The sequence below is a fragment of the Beta vulgaris genome, chromosome 5, assembly GCF_026745355.1.
Source record: "Beta vulgaris subsp. vulgaris cultivar EL10 chromosome 5, EL10.2, whole genome shotgun sequence".
NCBI lineage: Eukaryota > Viridiplantae > Streptophyta > Magnoliopsida > Caryophyllales > Amaranthaceae > Beta > Beta vulgaris.
Genome location: NC_079206.1, coordinates 50,960,066 through 50,977,407, shown reverse-complemented (window position 1 = coordinate 50,977,407; position 17,342 = coordinate 50,960,066). Strand labels below are relative to the sequence as shown.

General features: G+C 37.2%; 1 protein-coding gene across 1 annotated transcript; it reads right to left on the bottom strand.

Moving 5' to 3' along the window:
- Positions 1-4,414: 4,414 nt before the first annotated feature.
- On the bottom strand, positions 4,415-6,574 carry LOC130591524 (uncharacterized). Its single transcript, XM_057394865.1, has 6 exons — positions 6,272-6,574; positions 6,003-6,182; positions 5,808-5,918; positions 5,657-5,723; positions 5,471-5,569; positions 4,415-4,547 (listed from the first exon to the last, which is right to left on the bottom strand). The coding sequence occupies exons 1-6, from the start codon at positions 6,289-6,291 to the stop codon at positions 4,443-4,445; spliced, it is 582 nt and encodes a 193-aa protein (XP_057250848.1). The 5' UTR covers positions 6,292-6,574; the 3' UTR covers positions 4,415-4,442.
- Between the last annotated feature and the right edge of the window lie 10,768 nt (positions 6,575-17,342).

Genomic DNA, 17,342 nt, shown 5'->3' with positions numbered 1-17,342 from the left:
ATTCTAACTTCAATGTGAAAACTTACTTATGACAATTTTCTTTCCATAGAATTTGATCCACATGGTTTTTGTGTGAAGCAGTTTCGTACATCGACAATAATCACGACATGCAGTGTAGATAATTTATTTCTAACTTGGGCCACAACTAAATTTCCTCTACAAGGCCAAACTATTTAGTTTATTACTAACTCGAGCCACAATTAAATTTCCCCTACAACTTGTGGTTCCCCGTTCCGGCGTTCCCCTACGGCCTGACCAATGATTCGCTCAAACTATTATAATTCCCTAACTTAAAGCCTCTCAAACACAAGATTTCATTCAAACCTTTACCATAAACCCAAAAGTAAGGGAGCATTTGAGAATGAACTAATGGAAATAAAGAACAGAATATGGTACATGAACAATAGAATTATGGAATTGATGGGGCACTGACTCAAAATAAAGTCAAAATCATATTCCTTCAAAAAAAAAAAAGTCAAATGTATGTAGAGAAGTAGACAGTAAGAACAGAATGTTAGTAAACTAGGCTTGGTTTCAACTTTGAAGTAAAAGAAAAAGCACTTTTTAAAAAGATTTGTCTTTTAGTTTCCCATTTGGCATCTTCAAAAACGTATCCTATGCATAAACAAAATAGAAATTCATGAATAGAAGACCATCACAGCACCATAATCAATTTGCAAATGGTTAGCAGGAGTAGAGACAATTCACAATTTGCTTTAATCCAATAAAATGAGCCATCCAATAATACTTATCACACTATTAGTCCCAAAAATAGACAAAAGAGTATACTTTTTCTGTTACGAACCAAAAAATCAATTAAGTAGCAGAGAATACATGAAAAGAAAAAGAAGCAAGAAGGATAAACTAAGATACTGAAAAAAGAAAGGCAAGAAACCAAAAAGAATTAGGTTCCCCGTGCGATATTGTAGTTTGATTTCAATAAATTGCTAAATATAAGTATAAATATGTACACGACTTGAGAATTTGTAATTCTACACTATTGAAAATGTCTCCTACTATATACAATAATATGCCTCAGTAATAAAATCTGATTAATGAGATTCAGCCATTCAGGTAATGAAAAGGATCATAAGTCCTTTCATCTTCCACAAGAACGGGGGGAGGGGTTTAGATAGGTTATACTAGTCTTATATACAACCAAATAAGCGATGCATGCGTAGATGTAAAAAAAAAATTAGTTGAAAAATTAGCTTCAAATATTTATTTCACCACTTTTTTTTACCACTATAGCATCTTTTTAAGAATTATGATATTAATCTCATAGGGGTATTATTTTTTATTTTAGGTGCCATATGGGACAATGCTCTTGTTATTTTTGTTACAAAATATGTTAAAAAAGATATATCTATTAGATCAAAGTACAATATAAAAACAACATATACCATATATATACTTCCTCCATTCTATTATTGTTGGATTATAAGGGTAGTAGCAAACTATGCACATGATGCATGCTTGATATTTTTTGTTTTCAAACGTAAATTCTAACCTTTTGGGCATAAATAGGAGTAAAAATTTGAACATTACATAATTTTTTTTTTTTTGAAAGAGAAATTTCATTAATTGAAGGCCAAACGGCATCTACAATAGGTATTAAAGGAAAACAAGATACAATTAAACAAGACTAAATCAAATTCGTCTTCGAAGAAATACATGAACCAGATCGAACAATACAGCACAACCCTCTTGTATTTGCTGAATCAAACAGCTATTGATGAGGAAGTCTATCATTCTGATATAGTTTGGGAAGAACATTTTTGATCGAGTCAGGTTGATCGCATCCGAGATTCCAATACCTTCATGTTGAGTCTCGAACTTCAACCAATGAGAATAATTTCTCATACCTAAAAACAAAAGAACCATACTCACAACTCCCATAGGGGAGAAGGAGATTTCCAAAACAGAAACTAAAAACCCCATAACAGGGTTTGAGAAAATCTCATAAAGAGAGACTAATTTATTGAACAAAACAAGAAAATGAATTAAAAACTAGAAATAAAAGGGGAAAATGGGCTTACCATGGATGAAAACATCCATGGCAGCCCCTAATTGATGAAGAATGGGTAGGGGAGGCTAGGGTTTGAAAGAGAGAAAAAGATAGGGGAGGCTAGGGTTTTTTCCCGAAAGTTTCTGTTTTCTTTTAGATTCGTTTGTTGAACATTACATAATTCCTTAGCTAAATTTCGTAGGTAAACTTCTATCATTTAACATTAGCTTCTTTTATTAACTTTTTTCACTTATTCTTTCTTCTAAGTCTTTAAAAGTAAACTTGATTAATGATAAAAGAATGTTAGGTAGTGAATTTTTTTGGATTTTTTACGTTGTATAAACATAGTCTTTTGTGTTAAATGAATTATTCCACTTCAATTTGTTAATTGATTGAATTTTTCTTTTTGAAATAATACTTAATTGTGTTTGTGAATTGATTAATAAGATATTTGATTGATGTAATATTCCTTTTTACTTTTATCAACATAATGTATTAAATCGTATAGATGTTTCTTTTTTTGGTGGTTCAATTATAACTTAATTGCCTTCAATATTTAAGTTAATTTTTAATGCTATATTTTGAGTTTGAATTTGTTGTTTTCCTTCATTTTGGAAATAGTTGATTTAGTAATGAAAATTAAGTAAATTTATAGGGGGGCATTGTAGCTCTCCTTCCTTTATATAATAGAGATACAACACATATTAAGGAGCTTATATGATGAAAACATAAATAAAGAGTAATTGAAAGAGAGACTTATGTGATAAGAAAGAGAAAGAGAGAATGCATTGCTTAATAAGTAAATGATGTAAATTTTCATTTTTTGATAATTAAGAAAATGATGCGATTCGTGTTTGGCTCCTCTAAAACTGTAAAATACTCTACAACGTAGAGGTTGAGCAATATCAATCATTGAATAAAGAATCAATGGCTCATATGTTCTTTTTTCAAAATCCCCCCCCCCCTATTTTTTCTTATCAAAACTCCCCCTCCCCCTAATTTTTCCCTACCATTAATATGAGCCCTTGATTTTAAAATGTATGGTCCATATACAACTCTACCTCGTAGAGTTTAATTATAATTCTAAAAGATCCGGACTCAATGCAATTTATATGAAATTTCCTATATGATGCGATTATAATGGATGGAGGAAGTGATATATACTTCCTTCATCACTCTACAATATTTCTACTTTCCATCTACAATCCATTGAACTTATCCTACTTTTACTTAATTTCTTATTTATAGTTTGTTTAAAATCCACATTTACCCTCCTTTAGCACATCATATTGGTCCCACTTTTAGTCTATCATTCTTAATCAACTTTCTCCCGTGTATCCAAAAGATCAGAGTCGTTTTTTATGTTGATGTTACGCGCGTACATCAAACCATTATTAGTAGAATTTGTTAAGCGCTTACATCTATCAGTTATGCTATCCTTAAATTGCTTTTAGATGAATTGATTAAGAGTTGAAGTATATTAATTAGGCGCTGAAGTATATTAGTTAAGGGGCTGAAATATATTAGTTCAACACTGAAGTATATTAGTTATATCATAGAGAACAAATTATAATGCATCTTCTTGGCCCTAATTTTAATATTACGCATAAATAATGCTCTCTTTCTTCTCTAATTTCAGTTATATTCAATCCTTACTCAACTTCTTTTATCTAGTTGTCTTTTGTAATTGATATTTTAGATTTATAAACAAGTTTTTTTTTCGTTTTATATTGGAAACGAAATAATGCTCAATATATCTTTACCAATTATAAAACAACACTAACTAATGTACTGAATATGTTAACTAAAAAAATAATTTAAGTCTACATATAGACACTAGGGGAAAAAACAGAAAGGGCTGCGCAGGAAGGGTTGCGCTTTTCCTAAAAGTGCAGCCCTACATACACTAGTGGAAAAAAGCAGTAGGGCTGCGCTGAAAATGGCATGTAGGGCTGCGCTTTTTGAGAGCAGCCCTTTCCATCGCAGCCCTTCACTATTCAAATAGGGCTGCGCTAATAAAGCGCAGCCCTTCACAATGAAGGGCTGCGCTTTTTTCAAAAAAGCGCAGCCCTTCATAGCTGGAAGGGCTGCGCTTTTTTGTATAAAGCGCAGCCCTTCTAAGCTAGAAGGGTTGCGCCTTCTTCACTAGCGCAGCCCTTCTTCTTAGAAGGGTTGCGCTAGTTTAAACTAGCGCAGCCCTTCACTATTTTTTTTTTTTTGCGTGCACACAGCCTGCACATACACAGCAGCACAGCCTGCACACACACAGCAGCCCCACCCCCACCCAAACCTCCATTGGACAAAAAAAAATGCAAATTGCAATACGATAATATATGACAAGTGGAGAAAGGTAATAATTAACTTCAAATTATATTAATAATGTAAAAAGTGTACATAGGATTGATAGAAACTAGTACATTGTTGGAGCTAAATCTCATCCTATGCAATCATCGGTAATGTGGGACGCCAACTTATCCCGAACTTCGTCAATTTCTTCTTTGGTGAAGTTCCTCAAACGTGGTATGGAATTCGCATAAACCTTGCAAAACAACCAAGGAATAAACATATACAAAAATTCAATCATTTTACCGTAGTTAGTACTTCTAAAAATGACATATACCTCCCGAAATGGAATCAAAATCAAATGCAAGCCTAAAAGTCTACATCTAGTTATAATATATCTCATATAATCATGTTCAAAGAAAATTTGGGTTAAATGCTTAATAAGTACATTTTGGGAGCGAAAAGCCAAAATAGGCCGGAAATGGCCTTTTCGTTCCCGAAATGCAACCAACAACAAATGCAAGCCTAAGAATCTACATACTAGTTATATTATGACTCATATAATCATATTCAAAGAGAATTTGGGGTTAAATCACTTCATAAGTACATTTTGGGAGCGAAAAAGCCAATATAGGCCAAAATAGGCCGGAAATGGCCTTTTCGTTCCCGAAATGCAACCAACAACAAATGCAAGCCTAAGAATCTACATACTAGTTATATTATGCCTCATATAATCATGTTCAAAGAGAATTTGGGGTTAAATCACTTTATAAGTACATTTTGGGAGCGAAAAGGCCAAAATAGGCCGGAAATGGCCTTTTCGTTCCCGAAATGCAACCAACAAAAATTAAAGCCTAAGAATCTACATACTAGTTATAATATGCCTCATATAATCATGTTCAAAGAGAATTTGGGTTAAATCACTTCATAAGTACATTTTGGGAGCGAAAAGGCCAAAATAGGCCAAAAATAGGCCGGAAATGGCCTTTTCGTTCCCGAAATGCAACCAACAACAAATTAAAGCCTAAGAATCTACATACTAGTTATAATATGCCTCATATAATCATGTTCAAAGAGAATTTGAGGTTAAATCACTTCAAAACTACATTTTGGGAGCGAAAAGGCCAAAATAGGCCGAAAATGCAACAAACAACAATTGGAAACCTAAAAGTTACATACCTTTCGAAGATCACCAACATCTTTGCAATAGTTGACGATATCGAGCATGAACCTCATGACGTAATACCCACACGCAAGTCCACCTTCTTGTACCGGACACTAAAATTCACCAAAGATGCAATAAATGACATGTTAGATGTGTATTATGTGTTTGTATAAAAGGATGCAAAAAATTACTCATGTTACCTCGACTAAATACCAAACAGGAGCTTTTCCTTGTCGAAGTCCAGATGCAGTAATCTTCTTCATCACACTACATCAATACACATTATTATAAGATTAGATGTACATTTAATATTTAATAAGCTAAGTGTGCATATAGTTTCGATTAGGCTACCTATTTAACAATGATTTGACTAGTAAGGACCGTATTGTTCCTTTACGCAAAGAATCAAAGTGGTAGACTTCGTTACGTGACAAACATATTGCAATGAGTGTCCAATGGTGCCTACAACAATAAAAATGTTATTGTTATCGTAGAACAACTAATAGGTCAATTTAATTAATTAAAAAGTCAGTTTAAGAAGCATACGATTCAATGTAAGGAAGAAGAATGATCTTATATCCAAGACGAGAACATGCGTTCAAAGAATCCTTGAGATATACTTTCACCTCCTTTTCGTTTTGTACGCAACTGTCATCTCGTACAAAGCTTGGACATAACCAACCAAAGATTGGCTGACTAGATCGCCTCACATCATTGTATAATAGCCTGAGAATTCATATTGATAAAAATAAACTTACTTATTATGGAAGTTATTATTAGTTGGATTGAATACTACTTAATTAATAAAGTATTACCTCATGAATGTTTGTATCATGGAAACATTCAACTCTTCCCCAAGTAAGAATTCTTTAATATCAACCTTAGAAATGAAGGTCGATGTTTCCTCAATGTAATGGAATTGGTGGTGACAACTTAATCTCAATCATTGCTTCATCGTCTGCATCGCTAATGCACTCATGTAGCCAGAAGCACGGTTGAGTAAGGCCTTGCACCACCTCCATATCCGTAATGAGTGGAGACTTTGCCGTAGAATTCTTTCCCACTTGGGCACGTCGGCCTCCCTGAGGTGAAGCTACCTTCTTTCCCTTCCTGTCGGCCTTCCCGAACCCTAGTAATTAGTTAAATTAAAAGATATTACTGACAATCATATATAGGAACTATAAAAGAAAACTATGTATATAACTTATGTTAGACATTGTACCTGATCTGATAACCGCACCAATGCACGCGGCCATAGAATATAATTGCCAAGGGAATCAGACAATAACTGTAGACCAACTCCTGCATTCGGCAGCGGAAGAGGAAATGCTTCGAAACCGGGCACAATGTCTGAAACGCTGACCACATAGTGAATATCAGCGACTGGCTGGTTGTGCAATAGTGGCCGGTCCCTAGGGGGCTGTACAGATCCATAAGCCACGATAATGAAACTACCATGACCATCTCCTTGATTACATAGCTCACATGGTGTCTCTTCCTTTAAAAAAAAACTCTATTCATAGTTAGTCTATGAAACAACATATTTAAGAACAATAGTTGTGATATTAAATGATTACCGTGAACTCCGGATGTGGACGAGGCTGCGTAGGAACAGGCTGCATAGGAATATTGCCCTGCGTGAAAGCACCAAAAGTCGGTAAGCCTATCTGCGCCAAAATGGCGTTGAAATTCTGAGTCATCTCCGCTCTGAGCTCCTCCCGAAGTTGGGCTTTCATAGCCTCCACATATGTGGAAGGTGATGAATTGACACTGGAGGTAGTGGATCTTGACGTAGAGGTGTATTGATCACCATACACCTTTCTCACCCCGAGGCGGACACCTCCTACGCCCCTCACACGTCCATATTGGTACCGTCCTAGAGTCTCGTGTAAGGCATCAACTTGTCTTCTAGGAGTGAACTCACCAGCTGCCTCCTTTTCCTTCAAGCCAATCTGCATAATGATAAGAGAGATATACTCGTGAGCGCACAAGTTATATTATTATGTAAACCTTATCAAAAACTTATAATATGTACTTACAATGGCATTAGCTATCTGTTTTGTTCCGGGATCAGGTATGACTCTCTGTCCCTTTGCATCAATCCCATGCATGGAACACCACCAATCGAGCACTCTATCTGGTTGCCGCTGTGCAACTGTCGTCGTAGAGCTAGTGCCCGATGTCGTGGTCAACGCAATCGTGGGGTAATGGTCATACATCCACGATTCTCTCGCCTGACCATACGACTGAGAACCCAGATGGTGATAGTGCTTCCTAGATTTTGCATTCGCGCTATTTTTCTCACGAGTTGCCTGAAACACACAAATATAAACAAAGGTTAGATATGGTGTTATATAATATTGGATCTAAAGTATTAAATCTTAGCTAGTAAAAAATTCTTACAACAACTTCTGGGGTAGTTGTTTTTTGTGCAACAAATGCATGCCACTGCTCAGCTGTGATATGCCTCCATATCTGATATGGAAGCTTGGAGGGATCCTCAAATGATGTGTCCTGTGAAGCCTCAGAAGAAGGTGTTGCACCCCCGTCGTAGATTTTCTTCTTCTTTGTTCCCCGACTTTTCTCCGCTTCGTGATCCACCCCGACACTAGCTTGGCCTTGAAGTCTCGGAACCTTTGGGCAACCGCGGATAGAAACAAATTCTTCTTCGCTTCATCATTTGGAATATGGAATTGATTCTACAAAGAACGCAGGGGCAGCAGGGAGGGTGGTGCAGGGGGGTGCAGGGGCAGCAGGGGGGAAAGGGGGGGAATGGGCTGCAGGGGGGTGCAAGGGCAGCAGGGGGGAAGGGGCTGCAGGGGGGGTGTGCAGGGGCAGCAGGGGGGGTGCAGGGGCAGCAGGGGGGAAAAGGCCAAATAGGCCAAAATAGGCCGGAATTGGCCTTTTCGTTCCCGAAATGCAACCAACAAAAATTAAAGCCTAAAAATCTACATACTAGTTACATTATACATCATATAATCATGTTCAAAGAAAACTTGGGGTTAAATCACTTCATAAGTACATTTTGGGAGCGAAAAGGCCAAAATAGGCCGGAAATGGCCTTTTCGTTCCCGAAATGCAACCAACAACAAATTAAAGCCTAAAAATCTACATACTAGTTACATTATACATCATATAATCATGTTCAAAGAAAACTTGGGGTTAAATCACTTCATAAGTACATTTTGGGAGCGAAAAGGCCAAAATAGGCCAAAATAGGCCGGAAATGGCCTTTTCGTTCCCGAAATGCAACCAACAACAAATTAAAGCCTAAAAATCTACATATTAGTTACATTATACATCATATAATCATGTTCAAAGAAAACTTGGGGTTAAATCACTTCATAAGTACATTTTAGGAGCGAAAAGGCCAAAATAGTTACAAATTGGAGAAATTACACAGACCTGAGTTTATGTCTCATGATTTATTGAGCTTCCGCCTTTTCTTAGGATCCTCAAGTACATGTATCCCTTCCGTGTGATCTACACGCATATAATTCTCCGACATATTTACATCATCTTCCACACGAATTTCAGGATAGGTAAAGGGGGGAGGTCCTCAAATGCATCATATTCTTCCTCATTATCAACATCACCAATACCGAGGATACTCCTTTTACCAGGTACAACAATTGACCACTTATGATCAGCAGGATCAGTTACAAAAAATACTTGCTTGACTTGTGATGCAATTACAAATGGCTCCTCAGTTTCACGTAGACGACTAAGGTCAACAAGGGTGAAACCGCAAGGATCATCGTTTCTTACACAACGTCGATTATTGTCAACCCACGTGCAACACAAGAGGCAAATATTAAAAGTACAGTAGTCCAGCTCCCAGATTTCTTTATTCGCCCATAATAGTTGCTTTCAGCATGTACAGGCGACTTATCTTTCGAGCTTGCATATTGTGTAGACGACGCCACAAGTGAAACACCACTATTTTGTTGCGATCTTGACTTGAGATCTTGACGTTCAGTCCAAAACATATACCCATTAATATCATAACCCTCATAAGAGCGTACAGCTTCACGAGGACCAAATGCTAACCACTTGACTGTTTCAGGAACACTTTCATCCAAATCATTGAGTACTCGTTTATGAAACCAATCAATGAAAGTCTTGTTATGCATTTGCGTCAATGCCCTCACTCCTTTTCCAGGATTGCTAACACGTAATTCCTCCATATGTTCACTTAAATAAGGATGGACATCTGGTACGTGATGCAATACAAATAAGTGAGCTTGTTTACGCTTTTCTACGGAAGGTGTGATCAATTTTGAACCAATTGTACCCTTGCCCTCAAGTCTGCCCTCGTGTCGGGATGTCGGAAGTCCAACAGGATCAACACTAGCAAAATACTCAGCCACAAAATTACTGATCTCTTCACCCACAATCCCTTGAATTATACTACCTTCTGGTTGTGCAGGATTACGAACTTTATCTCTCAAAAGGATAGCACCACCTCAAAAACACTGGACCACACAGCTTAATTTCTCGAACTAGATGGACAATGAGATGGACCATAATGTCAAAGAATGCGGGGGGGGAAATACATCTCAAATTTGCATAGAGTTTCAACTACTCTAGCTGCAAGGAATCGAGGGTCGACGGGTCTAGGACTTTGCTGCAGATTGAATGAAAAAATGAACACAGTTCTGTAATGGTGTGCCTCACATGCTTTGGAAGTATCCCACGAATTGCAATCGGTAAGAATACTTGCATCATGACATGACAATCGTGCGATTTCATACTCGATAACTTCAACTCACCATTTAAGGTAACAAAGCGCTTCATATTCGATGAGTAGCCAGTAGGGACCTTAATGCCATACAATGACTCGCAAAAAATCCGTTTCTCTGCACGCGACATCGTGTAGCAAGCTGGTGGCAAATAATTCTTCTCCGAATCCTCCACCTTTTTACTTTTCTGAGTTTCATCATCAAACCTTTCCTCCCCTCTTTTCTTCTTCCTTCCGTCCCTTTTCTGAGCCCACAACTCTGGTCGAATCCCCTCTTTTTCCAAGTAAAGTCGTGACGCCTTAACATCTTTTGTCTTGCCCGGAATATTCATAAGTGTCGCGATAATAGCTTCACAAACATTCTTCTCTATGTGCATGACATCCAAACAATGTCTGACCTTTAGATCTTTCCAATATGGGAGTTTCCAAAAAATGGACTGTTTTTTCCATAATCCTGTAGGTCTATCAACCTCACTAGCAGGTTTACCAAAGACTGTTTCAATGCCCTTCACCTGATTATAAACTTCAGTACCAGTTAATGGTCTATGAGCAACTTCTTCTTCAACCGTCCCATCGAATGCCTTCTTCTTAAACCGATAGGGATGGTCGCGGCTAGGAGCCTTCGTGTGCGCATATACACATGTTTGCAGCCCTTAAGGTGTGTAGATTTCATGTCATCTAAACAAATCGGGCAAGGTTGTTTTCCTTTAGTCTTATACCCAGATAAGTTCCCATAAGCTGGATAATCGTTCATAGTACAAAAAAGCATGGCACGCAGAGTGAACATCTCATTAGCATACGCATCAAATACTAACACTCCTTCGTTCCACATCTTCTGTAAATCTTCAACAAGCGGCTGAAGGTATACATCTATGTCATTTCCAGGTTGTTTGGGCCCCGATATAAGAAGCGACAACATCATGTACTTGCGTTTCATGCACAACCAAGGAGGCAAGTTGTAAACCACTAAAACTACTGGCCATGTGCTATGCTGCGAGCTGAGATTGCCAAAAGGGTTCATGCCATCCGTACATAATCCAAGCCTCAGATTCCTATCCTCATTACCAAATGACTTATGCACCCTGTCGATAGTTTTCCACTCAGGCGAATCAGCCGGATGCTTGAGCAGACCGTCTTTCTTCCTACGATCTGCATGCCACCTCAAATTCTTCGCATCTCCTTTAATTGAGAACATGCGCTTAAATCTAGGTATTATGGGTAGATACCACAACACCTTGGCTGGTGGTCCTTCACTACCTCCAGCTCCTTCACGCTTGTACCTCGACAATCCACAACGTGGACACTCATGTAAATGCTCATACTCATTACGATAAAGCACACAATCGTTAGGACAAGCATGTATCCGCTCGTACTCTAAACCCAAAGGACACATCAACTTCTTCGCATAATAGTACGACTTTGGCAGTTCATTTCCTTCAGGGAGCATCTCAGCTAAAACTTCCAACAACGATGTGAAACTAGAGTCCGTCCAACCAGCGTTCGACTTAATGTTGAACAGTGTTACCACCGCGGAAAGTTTGGTGTACTTTGTACAACCTGGATACAACGGCTTTTCAGCAGCCTTAGACATAGACTCAAAAATACGAGGTCGTCTACACGACTGATCTTCAACCTCGTGTATCATCTCGTCTACCCGATCCCTATCATCATCTCCAAATTCATCATCCAAATTCTCATCCCCTAACTCATCATCATCCTTCTTTTTTTCTTCACATACATCATTCTTTAATCCAGAGCTTCCCATATACCTCCCCTGCTCACCATGCCAAATCCATACGTGGTATTGAGGCCTAAACCCACGGCGAAAGACATGCTCCCTAACCACATGTATACTACTAACCTTGCTCACATTTCTACAATCCAAACAAGGACAATAAAAGTCGACTGCTCCAGAGGATGTTTGATATTCTAATGCACTTCTACAGAATTCCGAGACCCCATTCACAAACTCAATCGATTCACGACTACCATACATCCAAGTACGATCCATCTCATTCAAGAAGACCACCTCTAATAATTAAACACAACATTCATTATAATGCATCAATCATTATTAAAGTACACACACTCACATATTCAAATCACACACGTATACAACAAGCTAAGATAGTCACATGTTCAATTGTATGCATGCAGTCAAAGGTCCTTATCACTCCAACCTAACCCATCCTTGGACGTCTAATCTCACTAGTGAATATATGCCAACTTTTCAATTCTAAGGAAAATCCGGCAGCATTTCCCTACAGTTTCTCCAAGTACACAATGTAGATAATTGCGTATCTACATATGTACCCAGAGAACAATGTAGCGAAACGATAAGCCAAGATTTTCCTCAGAATTGAAAAGAAGAAACACATCACCACCTAAGTGAGATCAAACGTCCAAGAACAGTCCCAAACCGGGGACTATTCAAGACTTACTCCTAATGAGTAAGTCTTGAACGGGTATCTAGGCATATATGATGATGATTCAAACAACTAGTTATATATTTTCATATATATAGCTAAATCACATTGCGTTTTCATACAATCTCATATCAACAAATAATATATATACATTAAAAAAAATACATATATAATCAATAAATTATCAACTTTGTCTACATGTTAAAGTAGTTACCTCTTAACACCAACGACGAGCAATGAAGAGAAAAGAGATACTTGGAACTTTACTTGCCTTCCTTAGCCTCTTCTTCCTACAATTGGAAAAACCCACATTGCACATTAACCATTTAATTCAATTAACAAAAATAAAAGTAACTTAAAAACAAAATTAATCCATACCTAATTAACCACTCAAATGGTGGAAAAGAGAAGAAAAGAGAAGAGAAGAGAAAAGAAGAAACTAAGAAGTGAATTGTGGTGCGCAAGGTGGTGGTGCGCAAGGTGGTGGTGCGCAAGGTGGTGGTACGCAAGGGGTGGGGCACAATGTGGGGGTGTTGCGCAAGGTGGTGTGCGAATTGTGGTGTTGTGCGAAAAGTGGTGGTGCGCGAAATGTGGTGGTGCGAAAAGTGGTGGTGCGCGAGCAAAGTAGTGGTGGTGCTCGAATTAGGGCAGCAAAGTAGTGGTGGTGGTGGTGGTGCAACACTCGAAGAGAAAGGGGGAATATATTTTCGCACAACTTGGGGTAGTAAGAAGTGAAAGAGGGAAAGTGGGAATGAAGTAAGGCGCGCATGCATAGAACATATCGAAAAAAAAAAAACCCAACTAGTAGGGCTGCGCTAGTTTCAAAAAAGCGCAACCCTACCTAGAGAAGGGCTGCGCTTTTTAAAAAAAGCGCAGCCCTTCAACAATAGGGTTGCGCTTTTTTAAAATGCGCAGCCCTACTTGCGCAGCCTTTCTGCTTTTTTCCCCTAGTGATAGCAGAAGGGCTGCGCTTTTTCCTAAAAGCGCAGCCCTTCACTTAGTAGGGCTGCGCTTTTAGGAAAAGCGCAGCCCTTCTGTATGTAAGAAGGGCTGCGCTTTTTTAAAAAGCGCAGCCCTTCTGCTATGTAGGGCTGCGCTTTTTTAAAAAAGCGCAACCCTTCCTGAAAAAATTTGAAATAAAAAAGTTCGCGGGCTTCAAATATTAAGCGGGATTCGTCAAATATATTATCTCTCATTCTCTCTCCTCTCTCACGTCCCTCATTATTCCTTTCCTCCTTCTCTCTCATCCTCTCTTCTCTCTCATCCTCTCTTCTCTCTCATCCTCTCTTCTCTCTCAAAAACTCCCATAAACATTTGCGACAAAAACCCTGAAATGATTTGCACTAATCATGCCGACGGAGTCCGATTGCCTATTGTGATACCTTTTCGGAAGCGGAACGGGCCAACGAGTCAAACTCACGGCATCCGTGATGTTTAGGATTTTTAAGCCATCCGAGTTCGCTTAAGCCTCCAAATAGCCATTTTAAGTTTTTCCGAATTTTTTTTTCCTTAATTATGTATTAGGGTTTTGTTTTATGTATTTAAACATTATTAGGTTAATGTTTGGAGGTAGTTCTTGTATTTTCAGATCTATAATGTTCTTGTATACTTCTCTTTTTTTTTATTAATGTTCTTATATACTTCTCTTTGTTTTGATTAATGTTCTTGCATTGTATACTTCTCTTTGTTTTGATTAATGTTCTTGTATATATACTTCTCTTTGTTTTGATTTAATGTTCTTGTATACTTCTCTTTGTTTTGATTAATGTTCATTGGTAGGAAGGGTTGCACTTTTTAGGTAAAAACGCAGCCCTTCTAGCCATGAAGGGCTGTGCTTTTACCTAAAAAGCGCAGCCCTTCTAGCTATGAAGGGTTGCGCTTTTACTTAAAAAGCGCAGCCCTTCACAGTGAAGGGCTGCGCTTTTACCTAAAAAGCGCAGCCCTTCACAGTGAAAGGTTGCGCTTTTCTAGCACAGCCCTACTTAAAATGTGAAGGGCTGCTATTGAAAGGGTTGCTGTCAAAAAGCGCAGCCCTACATGCCTTTTTCAGCGCAGCCCTTCTTCATTTTTCCACTAGTGAGATTTCTAGCTCTAAACTATTGTGTTAAAAATACTTAACTAATTTGCCAAAATTATTAACTAATTTGTCAAAAATATTAACTAATATATCATGAATAGGGTATAAATGCTAAAGAATATTAACTAATCCACAAGAGTTAGTAACTAAAGATATGAAAGTGCTAACTAATATTTCGATTCACAAAAACAAGTGCTATATTAACGATACAATTAGAGTTTGTCATCCAGATTTCTACTTACATAGAATACCTTATTTCAGTCAATAAAACAAAGAAAATATCTTAACCATCACATTACACATTCCAAAAAAAATCCAATTTCTACGCAACAAATTTTGAACCACCACCAAAACAAAAATAGAAAATGGAATAATAACAACCCTAAAATCGGAAAATAAAGAAGAATAAAATATAAAAACGAAGCAAGAATAGAAAATGGAAAAAGAACAAAGAAAAGTAGAAGCAAAGTAGAAAATGGAAAAAAAATATTTGGGTTGAAAATGGTAAGAACTTATTGTAATGGGAGTAAAAAATGAGAGAGTTAAAGAGAGAGAAATGACCAGTTTCTAGAAATGAGAGCTTGTAGAGGAAACGGGCATAGGAGAGAGAAATGATCATTTTCTAGGAATGGGAGCTGGTAGAGGAGACGAGCATAGGAGAGAGAAATAAGGGTTGGTTGAAGAGAGAGAAATGAGGTTGGACCTTGGTAGAGGATAAGAAAAATATAAATTGAGGGAAAATGTGATGGTTTACTAGCATAACTAATAGATCCAACTGCTTAACTAATTCCGCTGTTAGCATTACATCAATTGGTCTCACATTAACACCAATGTAACACCGTCTTTTTCAAAAATTTGTGTATCCAAAAACCTAGAAAAGGCTCCACTTGTCACTCTTTCACCTCATTTCCTCAACTTCCGTTGCTACTCCAACTAGGAAATAAAGTAAAATTGTTTTTTTTTATCTAAAACTCTAACCTCCGCTACCCCTTCTTCATGATGCCATGAATAATTTCATCCATGGTAAGCCACTTTTTTCCTTTTACTTTCAGTTTTTAGTTCCTTTTCTTGTTTTGTTGAATAAATTAGTATCTTTTTATGAGATTTTTTCAAACTCTGACATGGGGTTTTTAGTCTCTGTTGTGGGGATCTCCTTCTCCCCTATGGAGTTGTGAGTATAGTTTTTTTGTTTTTAGGTATGAGAAATTGTTCTTATTGGTTGAATTTCAAGACTCAACATGAAAGTATGGGAATATCGGATGCGGTTAACATGTAGCTCGATCTAGAATGTTCTTCCCAAACTATGTCAGAATGATAGACTTTCTCATCAATAGCTGCTTGATTCAACAAATACAAGGGGGTTGCACTGTATTATTCGATCTGGTTCATTGTAGTTTCTTCGAAAACGAATTTGATCTAACCTTGTTTAAATTGTATCTTGTTTTTCTTTAATACCTATTGTAGATGTCGTTTGGCCTTCAATTAATGAAATTTCTTTTAAAAAAAAATAAAAATTGTTTTTCAATTTAAAGGATGATGTAACTCGTGTATTCCACGGGTTTGATAACAAGTTATGGGAATCATTCATTACAGATTTTTTTATTTGTTATAAATAGTCTTGTAATATTATTTACTTATTGGTATTATCCTTTTATCCTTCTTATTAAAAATAGTCAAAAAAAACTCACAATGATATTTTGACATTTTAAGAATTAGATGAACAAACTAACACGCTGATCAATAAATCATCAACCAATACACTTGTCAAGCGGTTCATGTCTGGTTAAGTTTAAAGCCACACGATTGCAATTTACCAATTGTTAACGTTGGGATCAAACAATACTTATTTTAAAACCAATAGTATTCGAATTAATTAACCCAACGTACTAAGATTCAGATCTATTAGTTATTATGTCAATTGTATGGGTCATTTGGTCTATTATTAGTTAACTTATTTGAATTATTTTATTAATCATATTATTTTTCGAGGGGAGGACCAATTGAATCAAGTAACTTTCAATTAAAGTCTACATCAAGTCATGTAATGTATTTGTAGTTCAGTTCAGGTAATGTAATATAAGACTAATCATTTGTATCAAATTTAGGACGGTATAAACCCCAATTTGTATCCGTAAATCTTTAACATGTCACATACTCACACAGGAGTGCATGCTTTCATATTGTATGAATTAATTTCCCTATATATATACTCAAGCCTTAGGGCCTGTTCTCCCCACCTTATTTTCAGTTCAGTTCAGTTCAATTCAGTTCAATTCAGTTCAATTCAATTCAGATCAGTTCTGTTCAGATCAGTTCTGTTCAGATCAGTTCTGTTCAGCTCAGCTCTTGACAATACTTTTACACTCACATATCACTATTCATTTCAGTTCAGTTCAATTCAATTCAGTTCAATTCAGTTTAGTTCAGTTCAATTCAGCTGTTTTATGCCGAAAAGAACAGGCCCTTAGTGCAATAACTAAGCTAAATGAACCTATCTATCCACATACTATTTCCTCACTATTTTACACTTGCAAAAGATGAGTGGCTAAAAGCAAGGATTCTCCCACTCCTTAACGGGGGGCAGAGAGGTAGAAGTGGGCGGTTCAAATCCATTGCAAAATTGTAGTATAATCAACAAAGTA

Excerpts from the sequence above, each read along its gene's own strand:
- LOC130591524 (XM_057394865.1), bottom strand. The coding sequence starts at position 6,291 with ATGATACAAACATTCATGAG. Across the intron at positions 5,919-6,002 it reads CTTCTTCCTTACATTGAATC|GCACCATTGGACACTCATTG; the intron begins GTATGCTTCTTA and ends TTATTGTTGTAG. Across the intron at positions 4,548-5,470 it reads ATGTTGGTGATCTTCGAAAG|GTTTATGCGAATTCCATACC; the intron begins GTATGTAACTTT and ends TTGTTTTGCAAG.